This window comes from Pimephales promelas, chromosome 1 (assembly GCF_988280905.1).
Source record: "Pimephales promelas chromosome 1, fPimPro1.hap1.1, whole genome shotgun sequence".
NCBI lineage: Eukaryota > Metazoa > Chordata > Actinopteri > Cypriniformes > Leuciscidae > Pimephales > Pimephales promelas.
In genome coordinates this window covers 10,765,177-10,792,770 of record NC_142769.1, presented here as the reverse complement: position 1 = coordinate 10,792,770, position 27,594 = coordinate 10,765,177, and the positions used below count along the sequence as shown (strand labels likewise).

Sequence of the window (27,594 nt, the reverse complement as noted above, 5' to 3'; positions counted from 1 at the left end):
AGGAAAGCAATGGCCTAACATTGGCTGTCTTCTATTTGTCATCAGCTGAGTATCAGGGCAATGGCCACACCTGCTGTGGTCCAGGAACAGCTTTGCTTACATTACAGTACTGCAAGAGAGAGGATGAGGTTACAACGTTCTCCGGGTTATCAGGAATGCTTGCTAATATAAACAGTGACTTTGACCCCTTGATCTCCCCTGTCGTCTCAGAATAGGAGAGAAGATCAAGTTCTTGTTGGTCAGGATGAGGTGTGAAACACTCTGATTGGGTGGGCCGATATGTAAACTCTTGTTAGTGTCTTAAATGTCCCAGTAAAAAGCCATAGAGCTGATCTCGCATGAATTATACCAGGGGCTTTTAAAACTGGGGATTTAAATTTCAGAGAGAGAGAGAGAGAGAGACTCAGTACCACAGCGTGTGATGTCATTGGGTTGGTTGTCTTCAATGTCTTGCCTGAGGTACATAGATATAGTAGCAACATTTTTCAAAAAAACAAACAAAAAAAATCAATAGTGTGATGAGTGACTCTTGTTAGTGTCTTAAATGTCCCAGTAAAAAGCCATAGAGCTGATCTCGCATGAATTATACCAGGGGCTTTTAAAACTGGGGATTTAAATTTCAGAGAGAGAGAGAGAGAGAGAGAGAGAGAGAGAGACTCAGTACCACAGCGTGTGATGTCATTGGGTTGGTTGTCTTCAATGTCTTGCCTGAGGTACATAGATATAGTAGCAACATTTTTCAAAAAAACAAACAAAAAAATCAATAGTGTGATGAGTGACTCTTGTTAGTGTCTTAAATGTCCCAGTGAAAAGCCATAGAGCTGATCTCGCATGAATTATACCAGGGGCTTTTAAAACTGGGGATTTAAATTTCAGAGAGAGAGAGAGAGAGAGAGAGAGAGAGAGAGAGACTCAGTACCACAGCGTGCGATGTCATGGGGTTGGTTGTCTTCAATGTCTTGCCTGAGGTACATAGATATAGTAGCAACATTTTTCAAAAAAACAAACAAAAAAATCAATAGTGTGATGAGTGAGTGATTCGTGAGCGCACTGGCAAGTGCTGCACTCGCATTATATAAATTAAAAACACAAGGAGCAACTTATGCTTAAAGGGATCCCAGATAGCAAACTGACATTGAATCAACGTAGAAACATGACATCGAAACAACGTTGATCTGAAATTGTTTTGCTCATCGAATTAACGTTGAACCAACGTCAGACGCGTCATTCTTTCAAAACTAACGGAAAATCAACTTGAAATCAACGCGTTGTTTCAACGTTATGAAAGCAAACCAATTTTCGATTTTCATTTAGCTTTGAAGAATGCCGCGTCTGACGTTGGTTCAATGTTAATTCGATGAGCAAAATCAACGTTGTTTCAATGTCATGAGAGACGTCGTTTCCACGTTGATTCAATGTCAGTTTGCTGTCTGGGATAGTTCACTTTGTAATTAATTTTTGATATGTTTCAGCTTACCTCAAGGGCATCCAAGATGTAGGTGTCTTTGTTTCCAAAGTATTTTCAATTTTGACATTTTTCGGTCAAACCGGTGTTGTCTGTCAGTCATATAGACCATTTCACAAGATGTAAACAACACTGGTCCAGAAGCACTTCCTGTTTCAGTTTTTTAACATTACATAAAAGCTGGGATAAAATACAACCAACAGAACATTTAAAACTGAATCAAAAATTAAAACAAACATCTTTAAGATGTTTTCTTTACATGTGAAATAAAGAAAACGGTTACAAACTGAAACAGGAAGTGCTTCTGGGCCAGTGTTGTTTACATCTTTTGAAATGGTCTATAATGCAGGTTTAGGGGGTCCACCTCAAAGAGCATGCACAGAGAAGTCAAAATTAAACTTGATTTAATGACTTGTGAATGTAAGTACACACTGATGGCCTAAGACACAAAACGAGCGGTTTGTGTGAGAAAACGAACAGTATTTATATAGTTTTTACCTCTTGTTAACACCCCTGTCGAACTGATCTGAATCAGATGTCCAACTGAACCAAACTGAACCGTGTCCAATGTACGCCGGAAGTGATCTCTCGCGCATCTACATCACGCATTGTTTACACAGAGATTTCGGAAGTTTTACCTTTCACTAAACATATTTAGATATATCGAAATCGTCTATCTAAATATGTTTAGTGAAAGGTAAAACTTCAGAAATCTCTGTGTAAACAATGCGTGACGTAGATGCGCGAGAGATCACTTCCGGCGTACGTTGGACACAGTTCAGCTTGGTTCAGTTGGACATTTGATTCAGATAAGTTTGACATGGGTGTTCACAAGAGGTTAAAACGATATAAATGAATACTGTTAGTTTTTTCACACAAACCGCTCGTTTCGTGTCTTAGGCCATCAGTGTGTACTTACATTCACGAGTCATTAAATCAAGTTTAATTTTGACTTCTCTGTGCATGCTTTTTGAGGTGGACCCCCTAAACCTGCATTATACGACTACAGCGGTTTGACCGAAAAATATCAAAATTGAAAATACTGTGGAAACAAAGACACCTACATCTTAGATGCCCTTGAGGTAAGCTAAAACATATCAAAAATAATTTCAAAGTGAACTATCCCTTTAACATTCGCTCCACTGGCTTTTCGTGTTTTCACTGTTATACGGTAGGGGGCGCTATTACACATCTTCTGAAAGAGTACTGAATCTCCTGATCAAAAACCTATGTGAAGGAGATGCAGAAACAAGCGATATGTAATTATGCATATGCAAAATTATCCGACCACCGACATTAAACAGCATTTAAATCAAAACGGCCTAATATTACTGAATGAAATATCGCCCCAGGATGAGCAACAAGCATTCGAGATGTTGATGGACTCGATCTATTCCATCTGTTTTAATCAATGTTCTGAATCAAGTCTTTGACAAAAATGCGATTTTCTCAGTTTTTTTTGCTCAAAACTTTGCTTTTTTTATTAAACTTCCCCACATTCAAGTGTTGATAAAAAAGACTGCATGAAGCTAGAATGAACATGAAGCTTGTTTGTTTAAAAGCAGAGGGTCTGTTCTTTCTTTTGATGTATTGCATGTTCAGATATTCATACAACAAAATATTCTGGGGGCCATGAAATTTGTGTCCTTTTATTTTGTTCATAATATTCTCTGCAAGCTCATCTTTCAAAAAATTCTACTTTTAAGATTTGAAATGCACTAAATTTAGAAAACGTCCTCGGGTTACGACTGTAACCCTTGTTCCCTGAGAAGGGAACAAGAACTGCGTCCGAGTGACACTTTGGGGGAACGCCCCTCAGCGTAGCGTCTCTGAAGCATGAATGAAACTAAGCCAATCTCCGATTGGATCAACGTGATGACGTGATGTGTGACGACACATAGGCGGAAGCATATATAAGGAACCGGCACACACAACATGTCAGCTTCTGTGATGAAGCAAGCGCTCCCAGGCAGGGGAAGGCGTGGCCACGAGACGCAGTTCTCGTTCCCTTCTCAGGGAACAAGGGTTACAGTCGTAACCCGAGGACGTTCCCTATCGAGGGAACTCAAACTGCGTCCAAGTGACACTTTGGGGGAACGAGTACCCACTACGCCACAACGCGCCCTGCCTGTCCTGGTGTGAAGCTGCTCACAGGCACACTCAGGACGCGAGCACAAGAGAGCCGGGTGTCGACGGAATGTCTAAGCTGTAAAACCTAATGAAGGTATGTGGGGTAGCCCATCCAGCTGCATCGCAGACTTCCTGGATGGGGGCCCCTGCGAGAAGGGCCCTAGAGGATGCTATGCCTCTAGTGGAATGGGCCCTCACAGCCAAAGGAGAAGGCATACCGCGCACCTGATAAGCTGTGGAAATCGCATTGACAATCCAGTTGCTGATGGTTTGTTTTGAGGCCGGAAACCCCTTTTTGGGCGACCCGAAACATACCAGCAACTGGTCCGCCTTCCGCCATGAAGAGGACCTCTGAATATATATCCCTAGTGCTCTGACAGGGCAGAGCCTATGAAGTCTCTCCTCATCCGCCGTCAGGTGAGGTGGGGGATGAAATGCCTGCAGAACCGTAGGCCGTGCCACATTAGATGGCACCTTAGGCAGATAGCCAGGCCTAGGGTGAAGGATGGCCTTAATGTTGCCTGGAGCAAACTCCAGGCACTCGTTAGATATGGAGAGCGCCTGAAGATCTCCCACCCTCCTCAGAGAAGTGATGGCCAACAGAAAAGCGACCTTCAGCGTTAGGTTCTTGGCCTCAGCCGACTCCAGTGGCTCAAAGGGGGCCTCAGCCAATCCTTCTAGAACTACTGCCAGGTCCCAAGAGGGAACCCTGGTACGAGCCGCAGGTCTCATCCTCCAAGCTCCACGGAGGAAACGTACGATCAATTGGTGTCTCCCCAGAGACCCATCACCCAACGGAGCGTGGAAAGCCGCAATGGCAGCCACGTACACCTTGAGCGTGGACGGGGTAAGACCAGAGGAGAAGCGATCTTGGAGGAACTCCAGCACTGAAGCCACTGGGCAGTTAACTGGGTCAACCTCACGCCTCCTACACCAATCAATAAACACATTCCACTTTAAACCATACAGTTTCCTCGTGGAGGGAGCTCTAGAGCTGAGTATGGTCTCCACTACTCCAGCTGACAGGCCGGCCTCTAGGTACTGTGCCCCCTCAGGGGCCAGACCCACAGTTTCCATAACTCCGGCCGAGGGTGAAATATTGAGCCGCCCGCCTGTGTCAGCAGGTCCCTCCTGAGGGGAATCTCCCACGGAGGGCCGTCTAGGAGCAATATTATGTCCGAGAACCATACTCGGGCCGGCCACAACGGGGCTACCAACAGTAGACTGATCCCGTCGCGACGGACCCTTTCCAGAACTCCCGGGAGCAGAGCGATCGGGGGAAATGCATACAGACGCAGCCTCGGCCACGTCTGCACCATAGCATCCAGCCCCAGTGGGGCTGGAGGGGTGAGGGAAAACCACAGCGGACAGTGGGTCGTCTCTCGAGACGCAAACAGGTCCACTTCCACAGGGCCGAACCTCTGACATATCGACTCCACCACCTCGGGGTGAAGTCTCCAATCCCCGGGCCTCAGCCCCTGTCTCGACAGGACGTCTGCTCCCTGATTTAGACTTCCCGGGATGTATGTTGCTCTCAGAGACAACAGTTTCCCCTGGGACCACAGGAGGATCTGATGCGCCAGTCTGCATAGAGGGCGAGACCTCAGGCCCCCCTGATGGTTTATATAGGCCACCACTGACATGCTGTCTGACCTCACGAGGACGTGATGACCTCTGAGGTCCGGCAGGAAGCTCCTCAGAGCCCGGGAGACCGCCAACATTTCCAGGCAGTTTATGTGCCAGGAGGAATGATGGTCCCGCCATAGGCCTGTCGTGAAGCGGCCGTCCATGACCGCGCCCCAGCCCGTGAGGGAAGCGTCTGTCGAAACGGTTTTCCGGCGACATGGCGCTCCCAACACTGGACCTTGGGACAAGAACCAAGCTTTCTTCCACATAACCAGAGAACGAAGGCATCTGCGCGTAACTCTGATTGTGCGGAACGGGTTTCCCCTCGGGGAGAACCCCTTGGTTTTTAACCACCACTGGAGGGCCCTCATGTGCAGCAGGCCAAATGGAATGATGTTGGACGCTGCTGCCATGAGTCCCAGCACTCTCTGGAAATGCTTGACAGTGACGGCTTGGCCTAGCTTTATCCCAGCCACTGTGGCCAGAATGGACTCGACTCGCGCAGGCGACAATCGTGCCCGCATTACGACCGAATCCCATACCACTCCCAGGAACGTAGTCCTTTGGGCTGGTATCAACACGCTCTTCTTCGTGTTTAGTCTCAACCCCAGTTTCTGGATGTGGGCAAGAACAACATCTCGATGCTGAACCGCCAGCTCTTGAGACTGGGCCAAAATCAGCCAGTCGTCTATATAGTTGAGCACCCTGATGCCCTGGAGCCTCAGAGGTGCTAGAGCTACATCCATACATTTGGTGAATGTGCGGGGAGAGAGAGCTAGGCCGAATGGAAGAACCCGATATTGGTACGCTTCGCCCCCGAAAGCGAACCTCAGGAACTTCCTGTGGGATGGAAGGATGGATATATGAAAGTATGCGTCCTTCAGATCTATCGTGACGAACCAATCCTCGGATTGGATCTGACTCACGATCATGGGAATAGTGAGCATCTTGAACCTGAATCTCCTCAGAGAGCGGTTCAGATATCTGAGATCTATGATCGGACGCAACCCCCCATCTTTTTTGGGAACTATAAAGTAGCGGCTGTAAAACCCGGACTCCCTGTCTAGTGGAGGAATATGCTCTATGGCCCCCTTTGCCAGCAGGGAGTTTACTTCCTGTTCCAATACCCGACCCTGCGTCGGGTTGACTACAGTCCAGACCACCCCGTTGAATCTGGGTGGGTGGAACCCGAACTGCAGCCTGTACCCGTATTGTATCGTGCGCAGCGCCCACGGGGAAATATTCGCTAGATTTTTCCATGCATCGAAATATTTCGCCAAGGGAACCAGGCTCTCGAGCCTGGTTTCGGGTATTAATCGGGATTCGTTCTCGACCGCCTGAAACGAATCTCCGGCAGGACTGGACCGAAAACGATTCTCGATGGGCGAACGCAATCGCTGCCCGTCCGCAGGCTCGTGGGGCGGACAAAGCAGCTTGTGATCGCTGGAAACCGATGCGTCCCGAAACGTACTTGACGGCGGGAGAACAACATCGATTTCCTGCGGGCTCCGCGAGGGAGACGACCTCAGTCGCTCCATCACGGGTGGGGCCGCCCGCAGAGATCCTAGCACTGCTAGGACCTCTTAGATGTTTTCTTAGCCTGCAGGACGGCCCTCAGGTCGCCCTGCTTGGCTTGCGGCTTAGATTGAGAGCGCCGTCTATGCCCCCAAGCTCCTTGAGGGGGGGCTCTAGACGCGACGCTCTCTCTCAGAACCTGCCTGTAGGTGGAGGAGCTGGTACCTGGCTGAGGCTGCGACTGCCCACTGGGGGCAGACTTCCCGGATACTGAGCGACGAGGGAGAAATTGTTTGAAGGCCGCTGATTGATTTTTCGCCTCCTGAAACCTGTCGACAACGGTATTAACAGCGTCGCCGAACAGGCCAGAAGGCGAAATCGGGGCATCAAGGAGGAAAGCCCTGTCTTTCTCCCTGATGCCCGTCAGATTTAACCATAAATGTCTCTCCGAGACCACCATTGCCGCCATGGAGCGACCGACAGCGCGGGCCGTCTCTTTGGTGACTCGGAGAGACAAATCAGCGACCTTCCTCAACTCCGCCACATCCTCCGGAGTTGGTCCCTCGCCCTCATCAATATCCTTAAGAAGGTCGGCCTGGTACGCTTGGAGAAGCGCCATGGTGTGAAGACTCGCACCAGCCCGACCCGCAGCCATATATGCCCTGCCCACCAGTGAAGATGTTTCTCTGCATGGCTTGGTGGGCAGCACCGGGGCTTTAAAGGATGATGCCGACTCAGGTGATAAATAATTAGCCAAAGGCTGTTCAACCCGCGGCATCATCCCATAACCATTCTCTCGTGCCCCCATGATATTACTATATTTTAATATAGTGGGATTGGAAACACGAGAAGAATGGGGTTTCTTCCACGATTTACACACCTCAGTATGCAAATCGGGAAAAAACGGTAAGCCCCGATGATGAGGTTGTCCCCTGTGCTGCAGGAAGCGCTCATCTAATTTGCTTTTAACTTGCACTTCCTGCTTTTCTTGTGGCCAATCGATCTTTAAATGAGCCACTGCACGGGAAACAACCTCTACCAGCTCCTCATATGCGGGGACACGGGGTGGCGAGTCATCCCCGAAGTCCCCGCCCCCTTCGATGCTGAGCACGTCCACCTCCTCGGAAGCAGACAGCTCAAGCATCGGATCCTCGACTCGCGCAGAAGAAGCCGCCGAGCGGGCTTCTGCGCGAGGCTCGAGGGCATCGGAACTGTCCGATGAATCCCGAGAAGGTGCCTCAGCAGCCTCGGGATCCCCAGACAGATCCATTTGCGAGCCCCATGAAGAGCGTCGCCGCGCCGCCTCGGCGGACGCGGGTCCCGCACCACGGGGCTCACGAGGCTGACCCTCTTCATTGAAAAGGGCCAGCCGGGAACGCAGCACGCGGAGCGGTAAAGCCTCACAATGCTCGCAAGCAGCTCCCTCGAGAGCTGCCTGCGCGTGCTGCCTTCCCAGACAATGTGTACACAGTTGGTGTGTGTCCCCGCCCGTGATGTAGCGAGGGCAAGGGTGCACACACCGCCTGAAATTCACACTCGCCATTATTTAGATTTTAGGGAGATATGCTTAGACAGACAAACAATAAATAAGACTGACAGTCACAGAGAGCGCTTAGCTGAAGAACAGAAAGCTGACATGTTGTGTGTGCCGGTTCCTTATATATGCTTCCGCCTATGTGTCGTCACACATCACGTCATCACGTTGATCCAATCGGAGATTGGCTTAGTTTCATTCATGCTTCAGAGACGCTACGCTGAGGGGCGTTCCCCCAAAGTGTCACTTGGACGCAGTTTGAGTTCCCTCGATAGGGAACTTCTTTTTCACAGAGGGATCATGACATAGTTTGAATTGATTTGATATTACCATGAAAACTCAAAGTTTGCCAAAACAAACTTTGAACGTTTTCTTAAAAAAAGCTTTCTCTGAAAGTTTACAAAAGACTACAAAGGCTAATGTAATTTGAATATATGAAAACCTCAGAGAGACAGACACTGAAAACAGACAGACTAATCAAAGTTTGATGCATGTAGCTTGAAAGCTGTAGGAGTTTGGCAACAGATGAGGCTTTTATCTGATAAAATGACACATACTGTGCGTGTCACAGTCAAATAGCACTGACCTGGCAGCAGTGGCTTCAGTCCAAAAGGGCCTCTGGATGGGGAAATGCCACGAACAATACAGTCAAACAGAAAACTGATCTGCTCGGCCTCGGCACAAGACAAGAAGAACACACCAGCCCCTACACACAAATACACACAGATGTTAAAGGGAGAGAATCCTGTCATAATTTTTACTCATTTTGATCTCACTGAAAATTTAGGCAATTTCATTGTTGCAACCATAATTGTAGTATATTACGGAAGCGTATTGCATTCACTTGAAGAGAAAAATCTACTCTGTTTTTTCTGAATTAATGAGATAATTCATTCAGAAAAACGAGATAATTTTTCATGGAAAAAAGTTTTAGCTCTGTTTTTCTGAATTAACAAGTTAATTATCTCAGCAATACAAGATCATTTTTCATGGAAACAAAGTTTTTGCTCTGTTTTTTTCTGAATTAATGACTTAAAAAAACAGCAAACCTTTTTTTCCATGAAAAATTATCTCTAAAAATTAAATTAAGTAAATTTACCCAAAGCAGGGAGTTTCAGTTCCAATCCTAATTGACTTTTCTTTCGTGTTTTTGGTTGCAGAGATTAAGCTGACAATGCTGACTCATCATTTTAGCAGTAGGCTAGTGGATGCGATATTGCATGTCTATGGATTACATAATCGGAGAATATTTGTTTTCCACTTGAATTGGCTGACAATTAGTTCAAGATTTTTATTGACATATTTATCATGTCTGTGAGGCAAGTTCACGCTGAATTTTGGTTTATATTTTGACACGCTCAAGGTGGCAGAATGTGCATCCTGTTTATTGTCGACACAGCATTTGCTTTTTATTGTGAGTTTACTAAAATAAAAGTAGACCCTTTACAGTTTATGTATTCCTCTTATCTGTATGACCAAAAAGTTGGCTTTTTTAAGTTGTTTCGAAAAAAGGAAAAAATGCAAAAACGAAAAAAATGGAAACAAAATTGTCCATTACCGCTGTCGTAAATAATTTAGCCTACCGCAGCCTGCCGTCGCACACAAGCTCGTTTTACAGCATGATTGTTGAGTGTTACATGATTTCATGAAAGGATGATGTATTGCGACATCAGAAACAAAGAAAAACGAAATAATGACTTTTATAGCGCTTGACGTAAAGTAGTCAAATTTTGTGGTTATTTTTGTGGTCGTTTTGTAGTTCTTTTTGTGCTTTTTGTAGTTCTAAATTGTGTAAATTAACTTCCAAAACACATATAGACCCTGGACACATATGTAGAAAACTGGAGGCGGCCAATACAAAACAGCACAGATTCAGCTACATAATAAAGCTTAGAGCTTAAATTATTGTTTCTATTATTAAATGTCATCTTGTTGTGTTGTTTGGTGCAAGAATTGATAAAACATGAATATGCTGTATCTGGAACTTTTATTTCTAGAAAATATTAACATCATTAAAATAGCACTGTAATGTCACTCTTTACATTGTCATGGTCTCGGCGCTGGCTCGGCAGAACTGCGGATCGTACACACAAGTCTTGTACAGGACCATATATACGATCGGTTTCTCTATAAGGTAGGTGTAGAAGTCAGGCCACTCAACCGAGGTAACGTACGTTAATCCTGTCAGATCATCCATGCATTGAGTGAGCGTGTAGGCGGCTACAGGTCGGCCAATCTGGTTCCGTCCGTTAAAAATAACTTTTGGAAATAACAATCGCGGTCCTGGACACTGAGTGACCTTACACATTAAGATAATATCGGATTTTCTCCAGTCATTGTTAAAAAACAAGCTAACAATCCTTGCTAACTAGCGGCCAGAGGGATCCTGCACCTAAGCTCCGCCCACAAAAAAACTTCACCATGTTTACCAACTGAAAAGGGGTCTATAAAGTCTTCCGTTTTTAGTTGACCACTGCATCATCATGTAAAAGGCCACTTCTAGTCGACTAACGATTAGTTAGGCCTAATTTCACTGCGGCTAAATCCGTTCTTCAGTCAGAATGTGGTTTAAGCAGGGTAGAATAAATTGTAGGATTTAATTGCAACTGTTCATTAATTTTCCAGAAATCTAAATATTAAAAAAAAAAAAAAAAACAGAAACAGAACAACCCACACTTTCATGATGGGAACGGACAAAGACCAAGGAATTAAAACCAAGGCTATTAATACATAGGCAAACTAATCAACGGAGTTGACTTCAGGTGCAAATTACAGTTAAATCAATGAAACACCATCTAACCAAACTTAAACACAGGAGACTGAACTGAAACATGTATCAAACCCACCCAAAAACAGAAAATAACAAAGATCACCCATTCCACTAAGCCTGACGTCGTCATGCTCAGATTCTAGTCAGAAAAATATGAGTCTGATTCTGCTCCATTGGGCTGGGATTATGTGGCGTGTTTCAACCGAACCAGGAATGAAAATGCCTCTGGACTCACTTGGATCGACAAATGGCTCGCAGTTCGCAGTTCTCTGCTTCACAACGGATCAAGTCCAGACCGAACTTCCCATCCTCAATATTGTGGGTGGGTATAAGTGCGGCTGGCATCCAGGCTACATTACACTATGATACTTTTAAATTGCATGTTATGATTATGAATACCAGAGTACGTTTTTGCTGACAAAGATCTAAAATGGGACTCCGCATCCTTCTTTTGAACTATGAAGTACCGGCTGTAAAACCCACTGTCTCTTCCGGGAAGACATTCTACGCCCTTTCACCAAGAGAGATTGAACCTCCTGTTCCAGCACCTGAATCTGATGGGGCCTGACATTGTAGATAGAACCCTGTTGAGTTGGATAAGAACCAGACTAAATTATCCTCAGAATTAAATAATCCACCATAATCCACCAGACAAGTGAAAACGACCTGGATAACAGACTGAACAAATAATATTTTTATATATTAAATTATTACAGCCATCTAAAGTCCTCAAAGCCAGAGATGACTATTTTACCATTTATTTTCACAGAATCAAATACAGCCAAACAACAACCAGACAAGTAAACACGGTCTGGATGATAGGCTGTACACACTACGTTAGTATAGACATCCAAATCATCACTGATCCACCCCATGCTTCACTCTATAGCAACAGTCCCGATGTCAAGAGGCTTTTTCACATCGTAACTCCCACGGATGTGAGTAAGACTGTGAAGGTGGATATAACAATACATGTTTCACATTGACCAAACCCAAACATTTGCACTGTTCACTGTAAAAAAAAATGATCGTGATTTTAACTTTAAAAGATGCTACAGTGCAAAATTGTTAATTGGTTGACAGAAAGTTTGTCAAAAAGTCTAGAAAGTCTAATCAGTTATTTACATAAGGGATTTATGTAACATTTAATGTTGTTAAATTAATGTTTAATTTTAATGTGCGTCACCATGATGGTCTTTAATGTTTGTGCGAATAACACCGTGCAGCTTCTATTTAATAGTAACTTGTAGTAACTAATAGTAACTTTAACTTGCTTGTGGAAGACTGCTTGTGAAGAGCTTTGATTTATCATGTGACTCTCATCACTGCTGTGATGACTGTTGTCAGTATATTACAATGGTACAGAACAGATTTTAATACTGCAATAGGTTGGTAAATTAACATTATATCAGTTAATGAAATACGGTTTATTTATGTAAATTTTAAGTTAAAGGAACACTCCGACTTTTTGGGACTTTAGCCTATTCACCTTATCCCCCAGAGTTAGATAAGTCCATGTTCCTTTTTCATCTCCGTGCGTGCTATAAGTCTGTTTGACGCACCCACCGCTAGCCTAGCTTAGCACAAAGGCTGGATGTGATTTGATTTGATTTGTTTATTGATCCAACAATCAGCTATCTCATATTCATATGAGTGCTGTTCTTCCTGTGGTCAAAAATCACTATTACATATAATTTTTTTTTTTTTTTTTTACAAATTAAACATACATTCATACAACAAACTGACCATAAACCATACAACAAACATCCATAAACAAAAAACATTGAGTAGAGATGAACTATAAAATATTCCTTAATTTAAGTTGGTTAAATTTAAATCAACATCATGAACTAAGAACTAAGAGCCCACTTATACTTAGGTTCACAGTCTTTCACTTACATAACAAATTCTTTAACAAAGCAGAAAAAAATAAATAAATAAAAAATAAGAAATCATATACAAACTTGAGTAAATACATACAATTTCAGTTTAATTTTAAAGACCCTCTTACTAGCTTCATTCACCAAAAAACTAGGTAATGAATTCCATGCTACCATGGCCCTATAGTGTAATGTTCTCTGACCAGCTCCTGTTTTATAACCAGGCAAGATAAATTTTCCTGCTGATGACTGACGTGTAACATAATCATGTCCATCCTGGAAAAACTTAAAATTATTAAATAAAATACCAGGAGTCCTTGTTGTTATAACATTTCTTGCAAAACCAAGAAGAGAATAATGTAACCTACTTTTCACTGGTAACCAGTTTAACATATTCAACATATCACAAACTCTGGTCCTATATGAACAATTAAGCACTATACGGGCAGCTTTGTTTTGTGCCACCTGTAATCGATTAAGATTATATTCTGATGTATTGGACCATATAACTGAGCAATAATCTAACTGAGAGAGAACCAAACTTTCCATTAATTGTTTAATCAAATGTCTTGGTAAATATATTTTACAATACCTAATTGCAGCCATCGCTCTCCCCATTTTTTTTAACATTTCATCAATCTGATTTGCCCAGGATATACGGCTATCAATCAATACACCAAGTAACTTAACTTCTGTAACCTGTTCTATTTCTATATCATCTAGTTTTAATTGTAATAATGGCTCTACTCTGCCTACCCTCTTAGAACATAATACACTACATTTTGTTTTTTCTATATTAAGTACCAATTTATTTACATTAACCCATCTCCTAATACGCACTAACTCTTCATTTAGAGTCTCTTCAAGCTCTCTTGATGTAGACGCTGATGAATATATGGTGGAATCATCTGCATACATAGCAATGGATGCATTGGTTAAAACTAAAGGTAAATCATTAGTAAATATTGAAAATAAAAGCGGCCCCAAACAACTCCCCTGTGGCACTCCACAACTCATAACTCTCATTTTTGAGAAACCTCCATTGAAATATACACAATATTTTCTATTGGTAAGATAACTATCAATCCATGCAACAGAATCCCTGTCAAAACCATAACAGTGCAATTTTTTAGTTAACAATTTATGATCCAGAATATCAAAAGCAGCACTGAAATCTAGTAAAACAGAGCCCACTATCTTTCCTGCATCAATTTCTTTCAGCCATTCATCAGTCATTTGTGTTAACGCTGTAGCTGTAGAATATCCCTTCCTATAGGCATGTTGATGAGCTGTGTTCAAGTCATTTATACTAAAATAGTTTTGAATTTGAGCATATACTATTCTTTCCATAATTTTACTTAGGGTGGGTAATATACTTATCGGTCTACTATTCTTCCCTGAAAAATTCTTATTGTGATTTTTAGGCAATGGGATTATCTTTGCAATTTTCCACTGAGCTGGGCATACTGATTTCTTCAAACTTAAATTAATAATATGTGAGATAGGTAGGGCCAAGACATCTGCCACAGGTTTAAGCAATCTTACATCCAAATTATCAATACCTGCTGGTTTATCCTTGCTTGATCTTATTAATCTTTCTACTGTAGACATAGTGACGTTTTCAAAATGAAAACTACATGATTTATTCACCATCAGCTTTTCAGTAATAAGCTCAGATGAATGCTCTACATAGTTATCAATTGTCATCATATTATTTTGTAATTTCTGAATTTTATCACTAAAATAACCACTCAGATAATTAGCAATTTCACTTGGTTTAGTAATGAATTTTCCCTCAGCCTCTAAAAAAGAAGGTGTCGATCTACCACTTTTGCCCATAAGCTGATTAAGAACCTTCCAAATTGTCTTACTGTCAATATTATTACTACTAATTCTATTATAATAATACTTTTTCTTTTTGACTTTATTCAACATTGTAACAAAGTTTCTTAATTTACGATATTTACCCCATTCTCTTTCACTACCTGATTTTACAGCATCTGCCTTAGCTCTATCTCTCTCAATCATATGTGTTTTTAATTCCTGATCCAACCACGGAGACACAAAATTCCGCACATTAAACTTCTTAATTGGTGCAAATTTATTTACAATGGGGAGTAATACATTATCAAACTCACCCAAAGCAAGATCCGGATCTTCTTTTCGTAAAACTTCAGACCAGTCCACCCCTCTTACTTCATTACAATAATTGTTTTCATTAAAGTTTTTAAAAACTCTCTTGAAAACAATTTTCTGACCCGTTTTTGGTATTTTTGTTTTCCTTCCAATAACAATAAGGTTGTGATCACTACAACCCACTGGAATGGAAGCTACACTGGAACACAGCTCAGAAATATTTGTAAATATCAGATCAATACAAGTTGCAGATATAACTCCATCCCCTCTTCTACATATTCTAGTAGGCTTCTTAACTACTTGAATGTGAATGGTTGCACTTTCATAGTAATCCAAATGAGTGACAAAATAACGCAAACGTTTTCCTATTTACATGTTGTGGTTTGTATAGTCACAGAGTGTGCAAATATCAAGGCCATATGAGACACAGACATCTTTTAACCGTATAAATACTATATTTTCTGAAGGCGAAGCACTGCTACTTGGGCAGAGTGATAACCATCACCTGAGACGCACCGTGACGAGGAGCAGTTCGCTCAGTGTTGGAGTAAAGAGTCAGCAATTACTAACGTTAGATAGAAAAGCATGGTTTATCATGGGTGTTTGCTTTATTGTATGAGCTGTGACAATAAACAAGGGAGACCAGGTACCATGTTTCATTGATTTCCAACCAAAAACGCACCCAGATTTATAAATATCACATAAATAAATAATTATTATTACATAAATCAATATATTTTAAATGCAATTTATTAGCTGAACCAAATGTATTCAACAGTATATAATATACAGTATAATTGCATTACTATAGGATAGAGTACGGGGAAAGTAATAGCACAAATTGTTTTTGCACAATGAACTCACAGCCTATCGTACCCTTTTGCACGCTCAAGTTCGTTATTTCCATGGTTATTTCAAATTTAGGCTACTAGGCGCACCGCGCGCAGGGTGCAAGTTCAACGCGGTGAACGTGCTCGTTTTTTTTCCAAGCGCGTCCGCACCGCATCAAGATAAAAACATATTCATACCCTAATCATATAGTGTCACTAACGTTACATTAGCTCTGGCTAATGGCACTGTTACAGTAGGTCATCTAAAAACATAACGGAACACTTACCTCAGCCGCAGGTGATCCACTTGTCCTGTCTGTGGTATCGATGGGATAGCCGTATCCTTCAGCACATTATGGTCCGTGTGGCAAATTCCATTTTTTCAAAATAGTCGTCCATTGAAATGTACCGAGCAAACATAATGTCCCTTGATAATCTATTTAGGTGTGTTTGGGTAAATATCCAGAGTAAGTAAGCCATTTCTTCATCCAGTCAGCGTTTTTAGTTGAAATTCTGTGAAACATGGTATTACCAGTGGCGTAACTTTGTTTTAAAAAGTGGGTGGGACATGTGTATAAATAAATGAATCACGTGACACGTGAATAAAAACATAAATCCGACTTTAAAACATGTCCAGTGGAATAGCCTATACAGAAAGTCCTGTAAAATTAAACGAATAAATTGACCTAATAATATGAATAAAAATTATAAAAACCAAAATATCCATAAAAGTTTTAAAAGTAAATTAACTATTAAGCCAGAATTTTGATAACTGATTTTTTGCAGAACACACACGATTAAAATTTAAATTGGCTTATATCCATTGTACACACAAACTGCTGTACAATTAAACGAATAAATGGGCCTAATAATATAAATAAAGATAAAAAAATTAAGTGTATAAACAAAAATGTAAAAAAAATAAAATAAAATAAAGGCCTACATAAACATTTTAAAAGTAAATAAAAAAAATTAAATTAACTATTAGGCCAACATTTTGATAACTAAACGTTTGCACAGCGCTCACAAATAAAATAAAATGATGCTTATATATCAATTGTACAAAAAAATGCTGTAAAATCAAACGAATCAATGGGCCTAATTATATATAAATTAAACTTAAAAAAAGAATGAAAGAAAGAAAGAAAATGAATTGCTTTCCTTATCTACAGTTCTTTTGAGTTCACCTTCAAGAACACAAGTTTGGACAATGTCTGAGGCTTCAGACTCATGCGGTGGTTGCGGAGAAAACCGTCTCTGCCCTTGCAGACCCGCTTGGGATGCTGAACACAATGCGAGCTTCTTTAGCCAGGCGGGGAAAAGAAATGGAGTCAGACTCGTGGTGTGAGCGGAGCGAAATTGGAGCGGGAAATAGGGCGACGCTCATTCCTTTTAAAAAAAATGCCCCTTTGCGCTCTGTCCAAGATCCGCCCGCTCGCGCTCCACTCCGCTCACATGCTCTGCACCGGAACGAACAAATAGTCTCCGAAACGGATTGAAGCGCGCAGCCGCGCATGTGAAGATGTGAAGACTGTGTGTGAGCCATGAGATACACTGTAACCGCGCTACCGATCGCAAGCGGCAAAGAGCACTTTGATCACTTGATTTAAAAAACAACGTATTTCAGGGCTAGATCGCTTCTTTTATTTTACAAACGAACTAAATTAATGGTCTGTCAGTTGGAGATGTTTTATTTATTTCTACTGTTAGATCCGTGCCGCGAGAGCTTTTAAAAGTGGTGGGGACAATATCGACCCTGGCAAAAAGTGGTGGGGACATGTCCCACCCGTCCCACCCGCAAATTACGCCCCTGGGTATTACCTCTCGTTTACTGTCGCAGCTATTTACAATAGAGTGAAAACCCATGACTGTAAACTACGCTTTTACTATTTATAAATTGCTGACTCTGTTACCCAAACACTGATCGAACTCTCCGCTCCTCACCACGGCGTGTCTCAGGTGATGCGGTTATCACTCCGCCAAAGTAGCAGTGCTTCGCCTTCAGAGAATAGTTCCCAGGTTTTATACGGTTAAAAGATGTCTGTGTCTCATATGGCCTTGATATTTGCACACTCTGTGACTATACAAATCACAATATGTAAATAGGAAAACAATTGCGTTTTTTTGTCACTCATTTGGATTACTATGAAAGTGCAAGCATTCACATCCAGCCTTTGTGCTAAGCTAGGCTAGCGGTGGGTGCGTCAAACAGACTTATAGCACGCACGGAGATGAAAAAGGTATGTATGGACCAGTGGCGGCTGGTGAAAAATCTTTGAGGGGGGGCTGAATAAGAGGGGGGTCTGGGGGCCCCCCCCCCCCAGAAAATTTTGAATTTAGTAGATGTGATTTCCTGCATTCTGGTGCATTTTAGGCCTTAGGCCATGCCCTTACCTATACCAATAAAATAACTTAAACCAGTCAATACCAATGGTCAAATAATACAATAATAATAATAATAACAGTTTGACAGTTAATGATAATGAACAAGTTGCATGTTTATTATGCTCTGTGTGCTGACAGAAAAAGTGCAAACGCATAATATTAATAAATTATAATAAAGGTAATACAAAAAATAATAGGTAATACAACAATCTAGTTTAATCAATCCCCAGCTGTAGACTACATATTTTTGACAAATTGACAATTGGATAATGGATAATGTGTTGATACTAGAGAAAGAGAGAGAGAAAAGGCTCTGAAAGAGAGGGTGGGACAACGTTCTTGAGGGTAACACCCAAGTATGAGAAGAAAGTTAATTTTTTTTACTAGTATGAAACACAGTAATCTAGCTCAGAACTTAAAAACATCAAAAAACAAAGCAAACACACAGGTATTAATATTCCTATAACTATTTTAATATCAAACGTGTGTGAAACAGTGTTTATGTGTGTGTGTGAGTGAGTGAGTGACAGAGACAGACAGGTCAATTCCCACGACTAACTTTACATTATTTCCACTCGACGTCACTGGTGCTGCCATTCTGCTCTCATCTGAGGTAAAAAAATGTCCCGTGGTGCGCGTGCACGGTGCACTCCCCTAATCTGATACTGTGGGCGATATTTTCAGCGCCCCTAATCCATAAAATTTGACGACGCTGATTGGCGAAATATAAACTTTTTTGCATAGCAACCGGGGAACCATTGGCTTAAATTCCAGCACTGTGGGGCTGAGCGAACTGGCGCCCTGAGAAGACAGCCTATTGGCTATACTACTACACCAACATGATAAAAGTAACGAAAGTGAATGCAAATATCATTCTGGTGAGTTCAAAACACTTTTCAAAGTAAAACCATTATTAGCATATAATTAACACAGATTATTTTTCAAAATGATAAATTATAATATATATTAAAAAAACAGACAGACAGGTCGGAGGGAGGGCGGCGCCCCAGCGCCCTCTATGGGCGAGCCGCCCCTGGTATGGACTTATCTAACTCTGGGGGATATGGTGAATAGGCTAAAGTCCCAAAAAGTCGGAGTGTTCCTTTAAGTCTGTAAAATCAATAAAGTGGATACCGTATTTTTGACGGTAAAGTTCTGGTAATCACAGCTGCCAGTTTTTTTTTGTTTTGTTTTTTACAGTGTTCGGAACACAAACTGAAACAAAACTTTACTTGTCACAAAGCAATGGACCATGATAACTAACCAAACCTTGATTACTTGATATTGCATTTTATTAAAAAGCTGAAAATAATGAGCCTTGTCATTGTTATATTGACATACTCACAGTAACCACAGCGTGTTCCTCCCTCAAACACAAAGCCATTGTTGACCGGCCCGTATCGCCGCAGGTCCAGCAGATTCCAGTGGCCAATGATGACGGCCGGCAGGTCTTTAGCGATGACCAGGACATTGTTGCATAAATGCAGAGTCGCCGCTCCGCTTTCCAATTTAGTGCCGGGCAGCACAGAGACGCTGAAACTGTGGACTAACAGAAGAAAAAACATGATTTTCCTGTACCAATCATTCAGATACAAATAAACAATAAACTGGAACTGAAGGAAAAGTACATACAGTAAGTGGTGTATTCCTGTGCAAAACTCACAATATGTGTTAAGAGTGTGGTTACCAAGGTGTTATGGGTGGTGGCTATGTGACTTTTATATACCGGTAGGTACTAGTTTCTAAGTAATTCTGGGTGGTTGCCATAGACAGTATAAGAAGTGGACAGAGCCATCTCATTGAAACTCCATTGAGACAAGTGAAGCCCATTTTTAGCGATTTTTTAGGACTTCCGTTCCTGACGCACAGACTCAAACCGACTAAAACAGAGCTTGACGACGTAGATGTGACGTGAGCAACCCGTCTGTCTTCTAGTGGCTGTGGCATGAGAAATCTGAATCATTCCCTTCCGAAACTGGCAGAGGTGGAGAGTGTGAGTAGGAGCTGTCCATGAGCTAGGAGCAGGAAAAACTTTTGCTAGGTATTCTGATGAATTATTTTGTCATTTTGCTTCCACGTTTCCCCGACGGCCCGCAAGCTTCTCCTCCTGTCCACAGTAATCTCTCTACTGTGCGACAGAGAGTCGCGTGGTTATGGCGCAACCGTTAGCCTACTTTTACAAAGACTGCTTCTACGGGGCCATAACATAAGCTACAAGCTAATGGAGCATTTTATACATTTTCGTGTTTCTTTAGAAATAAATAATGGACAAATGAAGTCTTCAAATGCCTTATATGTAAAGTTATTCACTGTCAAAGTGACGCCAAAATTAATGGGAGTCAATGGAAATGCTAACGCAGGTGAAGTTCTGCTACAAGATGGCGGCACCCAGCCGGCTTCAACTTCCGTTCGATGGATTACCCCCTTGGTGGTTGCTTGGGCATTGGTGGTTAAGGGTGTTTTAGCTGCTTGATAGGTGGTTACTAAGGTATTATGTGCGGTTGATAATTGGTTACTAAGGTATTCTGTATGGTTGCAAGGGTGTTGCTATGTGGTTTCAAGGACATTCTGTGGGGTTGCTTGTTGCTTACTAGGGTATTTTGTGTGGTTTCAAAGACGTTGCTTAGTGGTTTCTAGGACGTTCTGTGTGGTTGCTAGTTAGTTACTAAGGTATTTTGTTGAATTCAAGGGCATTGCCAGGTGGTTACTAGGGTGTTCTGGATGACTTCTGGTTGTTAGAGTGGTGCTAGGTGCATTCTAATGTATTTTGGGTGGTTTCTAGGGTATTATAAGGAAGTTGCTAGGACTTGCTAGGAAAGTTATTTTGGGTGTTTGCTAGGACAAGGGGGTTTCTAAGACATTGCCAGGTGGTTGCTAGTTGACTGCTAAAGAATTCTTGGTGGCTGCTAGAGTATTTAGAGTGGTTGATGGGTGGTTACTGATATTCTGGTTGTTTGCATTGCTAGGTGGTTTCTAAGGAATTGCAAGGTGCTTGTTAACTTAGGCCAGGGTGTTCTGGGTGGTTGACAGATGGTTGGTATGTATGTTCTGGGTAATTTAAAAAGTATTCTATGCAGTTTCTACCGCATCGCAAGATTGTTGCTTGGGTTTTCTGGGTAGTTTTTCGGGCATTGGTGGTTTCTAAAGTATTGTGGGTGCTTGTAAGTTCAGTACTCTATGATATTCTGGTAAGTGAAAATAGCCTGGGTCACTTTTTAATGTATTTTAGCTTAATTTATACTCATAATTGTATTATTAATTTATATTCATCAAATGTAAATCATGAGTCTTAGAAATTTCGTAGTTCAGGGTTGGTTAAATCTCTAATCCAGCATATGAACGATAGTACATGTAGGTTACACCTTGCCTTAACAAACAGCACTAACTAGAAAGCTCTGGTATGTGTTCCTGATGCTAGAAATGTCACAATTGTACTTTGGTCTGTGCAGTAATCCCATCTAGTAACAGCTTCTCTTTGTCTGAGTGTGTAAAATGTGATGAGGGAATGCAGGCAGGGTTAAACCTGTTAGCACTAACTTTGAAACAGATTTATGAGGGTATGCAAATAAAAAAGCAGCTACAAACAGACAAACACAGCTGACTGCATCACATGCCTGCTCATAACTACAAAGAGTTCAAGCACATACACAACAATCATGTCAATCAAATCAAATGTCTTTGGGTAGCTGATGCAAAATGCACCTTGATGTTGGTATCAACATGAAACCGTAGTTAAAATGTACATGAATGTGGAAAAGTATATGCTTTAAATGAACTGGTCAAGTGTCTCACTATATCTCAATATTTTTCAAAATAATTTGATCAACTTAAATTTATAAATACAATTTCAATTACACTTTACAAGACACTCTAGTCTTAAGTGTCACATAATCCTTCAGAAATCATTCAAATACAATGATTTGGTTTATTTTATATTATTACAGTAATGTAATATTAAAATTATATATAGTATAATTATTCCATGTTGTCTCTGAATCGATATGAGCTCATGAAGCTGCATACGTAAAAATAAATAAATAAAAAATAGATTTAAATAAAAAAAACACTTTATCATGGAAACAGATAGCTATTATTTCATCGCCATCGGTCATTGTGTTGACTAACACATGTAAGTGACTGTTTTATGGGTTAAATGTTGAACTCTGACCTTCCCCGAGGCAGTAGCGCAGTCGCAGGTCCCAGCTCTGCAGCGCCTCCTTGCTGTCGAAGCCGAGCATGGCGGTTTGACTGAGACACAGGATTGAGAGGATGAAGGGAACGTCGGCGCTGACACACGTCTCCAGACCGCAGATGTGCTCCAGCGTCACGCTGCTCCTGTCCTTCAAACCGCGCTCCTTATAAACGTACAGCACCAAACAATCTGACACAAACAAACACACATTAGCTTTCATAAAGGACATTGTCTGGTTTAAAGACATTTATTTACCTTGACATACTGTACAATCAAGAAGGTCTGAAACATCCACTTGACTTTGATGACAAAGACATTACTTTCATTTAGTGAAAATGTTTTCAAATATAGTCATATTTTAACAAAGCACTATTGTAGTAATAATAAGAAAAAAATCATCGACTTTAAATCATCACTTTAAATCCATATTTACCTTTTAAATATTTTTTTTAATAATTTTTTAAAGAGTTAAATAATTTTTTTAAGAGTTTCATCAAAGTTTCATTCCTTTAATGGATATTTTTTGGTGTGTTTTATGAGGACATTTGTCTTATTTAAGCTGTCGATGATTTACTTTATGCCCCTAGAAAATTAAACAAAAAATCTTTAAGAGTCTTCATTTGTACATTTATGAGCCAGACATAATGTAGTAGAAAGAATGATACCTTAACTGTCCACCACGGTTGCCTCTATCAGCCTGTAGGCTCAATTGACCTATGGCTAAGCCACGCCCTCAAACGCGATGAGCCAATCACAGTGCGCAGCTAACCCAATAGAGAGCCTAAGTCCCGCCGCTCCACTCATGGGACCTTATTTCAGAAAAAAATATGTGTGGTAGTCAATGGCGAGGGACAACTTATCTTTTTATTCCGTCTGAACTGTGCCCTGAATTACACATATGATGTTTGTCAATTTAAAAGATAATTCATTTCTGAGAGTCAAAAACGTCGCAGTTTGTCATAAAACAGAAAAGTAACATTTAGTTTTATGTGTAAATCGCTCAATGATCGCGAAACAACGAGCAAGATCTGCTGCTCGTGTGTGTGCAGTCTGGTACAAAACACTCAGGCATGATGGTGTAACGTTACAATTATAACGTAAGACTATAAAAACAATGACAGACGTTAGCCTCAAGTTAGCTTCATTCATTGAAAGAAAATGTGCACCTTTGGGGTTTGTCTTTGTAATTACGTATTTTCACAGTCTTATACCTCAACGGTTTTACATCAAACTGCGACTTTCTTTACTTTAAAATGTATCTTTTAAATTGACAAACATCATATGTGTAATTCAGGGCGCAATTCAAACGAGATCAAAATATTTGTTGTCTCTCACCAGTGACAATATTTTTCCGAAATAAGGTCCCATGGTGGTCAACCGGAAGGGGAGGGACTTAGGCTCTCTATACACTAGGACATTCTCTGCTTCCACGTCCATTGAAATCCATTGCAGTTAGGCAGTTTTCATTCGTTTGTCTTGTCATTTTAAGTTTAAAATGGTCAAACAGTGTGCATGGGGTACATGCAACTCCGACACTAGGTTCCAGAGAGGCTGGCCGACGGTGTGTGTTTTTTTACCCTTTCCCAACCCACATCTCAACCGAGATAAGTGTCTGCTCTGTATTAAGTTATGCGGTAGACCACAACATCAACAAAACATGGATAAATTAAACAAGGATGCCTACATCGATTCTAAGTTAAGTCAACAACGTATTTGAACGTTGTCTTTAAAATAACGTAACGTTAGGCTAACATTAGACTAACATTAGAAAACATTAACGTTAGCTTCTGCATTGTACATCATGTCACTTAGCTTCATTAACGTATCTGTAAATAACTGAGATAACAAATGTTAACAATAGTGCTGAATGATTCATATAAATACTGTAGCACTAAACGGTGATGGCAACAATATGCGGTTTATCATCACATGTACAATGTGACCTATACATTTTTGCCTGGAGCTTTTCATCGACCTTCTCAACAATAAAATGATTAATATAACCCTCCAATGCATAGTTAAGGCCCTTTAGGTGACTTTGAGATGATATATAATCTTTCTGTCTCCAAAAATCACCAATTACCTCCTGTGAAATGTCTTCTACTTTGACAGCTGCCATAGCGCCTGTCCCCAAATGTTGACTGTTTGTCCAAGTGAGTGTATGGGGCCAGGCTTAGCCATAGGTCAATTGTGTGTGGAGGAGTTGGGTCCGAATTGGCGCAAAAATTCACAAAATGTGTCGTCATGTGCGTTCTCGTCTGGGCTTACATCCATACGGCAGCCATTAGTAAGCAGCAGAAATCGCTATGGAATCGCTACGGACTGCGGACGGAAAGAAGCAACCAGCCTCCAGCACAATCCAGATACCCACCCACGGAAACTGCTCGTAAGTTTAAAAAATAAAAAGAGCCTTATCTAGTGTGGCCAACGAGCGTGCCCACTGAGAAGGAGCATGAGACTGGCTGCAGTTTCTCTAACAGCCACTGGTGTCAGTAACGGTAAGAAATGTCAGAACTTCCACAATGCTACTTTAATGTTACAAAAGCTTTCTATTTCAAATAAATCCTGTTCTTTTAAACTTTATATTCATTAAAGACTCCTAAAAACAAGTTTCCACAAAAATATGAAGCAGCACAACTGATTTCAACATTGATAGCAGCAAATCAGCATGAATTGAAGACTGAAGAAATTATGCTAAAAATCACAGGAATAAATTACATTTTTTTTTTTTAATATTACAATAGAAAACAATTATTTTAAGAGAATTTTTTCAAAATCTTACTGACCCCAAACTTTTGAACGATAGTGTAGTGTATCATGTGCCGTTGTACCATTTATAGGTCTACTACAAACTTTAACCATATTCATATTTAAACGTGAATAAAGAGGTACATGAGGTGCATGTCCAAAAAACAATTCTTACATCCCCTGAAAGATGTAGCCTAGGTAGGTCAAACTTGATTCCTGCTACTACGAAAGCAAACAAACAAAACAACCTTTGTCACACACACAAACACACACACAGTGTGAACAGCTGCACAAACGTCTTTCCGAACACATTTCTGCTCTCACAGCTGATCTTCTGCAATAGAAAACTTCACTGCAGCAATAAAACATACTGCAGCGACGGCAAGACATTTCACTGAAGCAAGAGTGCTGTTGTACTAAATAGTGAAACATTCCAGTGCGGTTATATGAAACTCCTGGTAACTCCTGGTATTAAGTCTGGTAACAAAATAATGAATAAATGAGTAACGTTAGCATCAGATATTAAATTATATTCTGTATTTGTACACAAGTATTTGTAATAATAATGTTTACAGATATTAACTTGTTGCCATATAATCAGGTCATATTTGATCTATCTAAATCTATAATTCTATGTTGTTACAATTTAATAAAAACTATACTATGACTTCACAGTGAAATAGAAATTATTATGTAACAGCACCACAACGATCATCTGTCTGTTTTAGCCTACAATAATGCTTAATACAGATTGTAAATACTGCAACAGCATGTTGACAATGTTCAGTTCATGTTCATACATACATGTCACTTTCATATTTGTTAATTGTCGCCACGGCTGAGTTTGTGTTGCTGTGAAGTGTATGATCATGATAACTGACCTGCGACCGGTGAGGGTTTGCGCAGAACCAGCCAGCGGCTCCTCCACTGCGAGAGAGAAGTCAAAACCAAACCTTTACAGACAACCACCCATGAACTTATTATATACACACATACAGCTCACGCGTGCGATTTCCATACTTTTTTGCCGTCTCTGATTTTTGCGGCTCCCTCTGCGACCACGGTATCACTCATCTTCCCCACATGACAGCTGCGCGTGCGCGCGCCCGCACGGCTCACTTTCAAAATAACGCCAGAGCGAGCGACCCGCTGCCTCAAGCACGCGCCCAAATAGGCCATATGTCAGGGGTCAGTCAAAGGTTACTGTGTCGGTACGGAACAATTATTTTAGGTCAAACATAATTAACCCTTAGCCGGCGTGTATTTATCATGCATGCAACCCTTAAAAAATGTGTCATGTAACAAATGTGACGTATAAAACTAATGCAACTGAACTACCTAAGATTTGTCCGATCGGTAGTGTAGTCGCATTTATAATCTGCACACAGTTCTAAACAATTACAAAAGGTACCGATTTTGGTAATTTATTCACCCCAAACTGAAAAAAGACAAAATCAAAGGAAAACACAGTAAAGAAACCTGAGGAACTGGCATGAAAACAATGTCAAAATGCAGAATATTTGTTATATTTTATTTTTGTGTTGAACTGATAATATTTAGATGATGTAGATGTGTCAGAGTATTACAAAGGTCAACATAAATACTTTTTGAATGGAAGTGGAGAAAATACCTCAAAGCTTGTAGATTGATTCTTGAATAAATTACTATGTAAATGATTGCTGCTATGATTTAACAACAAAATTGCATTTTAACTTTATTTATCTTTTCACTTTATGGTGGACGCGCAGATATACACATCTTGACGATTGGATATCTATCTATCATGATCTGTGCTTGATAGATAGTTTTAGATTTAAAAACATTTTTAAAATACTTCATGCAGATTAAAAGACACATTTCACAGCAATAAATTTAATTTATTGATATGCAATATATATATATATATATATTGCTTGTTAATATAAATACAATAGCATTAACAACACTTAAGTTCATCAGTATTATTCAATAACATGAACACTGTAATGGAAAGAGTAATTCATTAATAATAAAGTCACAGTTGATTTATGGGTTGTCTTTGGCATTGATTCCAAATGGAAATGTTTATCTTTATTCTGTTAGCTGATGATGTTTTCCTGGATCTTTTAATGACGCTGTTTATCCAGTCAGAATATTTGGGCACGAGGGTATACACGCCTGGTTTTCCTGACCGTCCACATCCGTCCCCCCAACTGATGATGCCGTAAAGGAAACTCGCACCGTTACACTCACATGCTAAAGGACCTCCGGAGTCTCCCTAAAAAAAAATACAACACACACATTAAAAAAGATAGACTTGTCTAATTTGTCAATGTTTTTTTTTTTTTTTTTTGTGCTTCAATGCAAAATGGTTTCTATCACCCAACTCAGCAAAAATCAAAAA

The 27,594-nt window shown here is 40.9% G+C and overlaps 2 protein-coding genes across 4 annotated transcripts in view; both read right to left on the bottom strand.

Moving 5' to 3' along the window:
* dok7a (docking protein 7a) overlaps nt 1–26,315 on the bottom strand; it is a 59,020-nt gene extending 32,705 nt beyond the window's left edge. For both annotated transcript variants that reach the window (XM_089126283.1, XM_089126306.1), the window contains exons 1-5: nt 26,232–26,315; nt 26,093–26,138; nt 22,440–22,652; nt 19,617–19,817; nt 8,857–8,976 (exon numbers count right to left, since the gene is read on the bottom strand). In XM_089126283.1, the coding sequence (XP_088982409.1) occupies nt 8,857–8,976; nt 19,617–19,817; nt 22,440–22,652; nt 26,093–26,138; nt 26,232–26,285 (634 nt within the window). In that variant the 5' untranslated portion in view covers nt 26,286–26,315. The remainder of the gene's footprint in view (nt 1–8,856; nt 8,977–19,616; nt 19,818–22,439; nt 22,653–26,092; nt 26,139–26,231) is intronic.
* Nucleotides 26,316–26,910: 595 nt separating this feature from the next.
* Nucleotides 26,911–27,594, bottom strand: part of hgfac (HGF activator) — a 37,050-nt gene continuing 36,366 nt past the window's right edge. For both annotated transcript variants that reach the window (XM_089126229.1, XM_039669903.2), the window contains one exon: nt 26,911–27,468. In XM_089126229.1, coding sequence (XP_088982355.1) covers nt 27,226–27,468 — 243 coding nt within the window. In that variant the 3' untranslated portion in view covers nt 26,911–27,225. The remainder of the gene's footprint in view (nt 27,469–27,594) is intronic.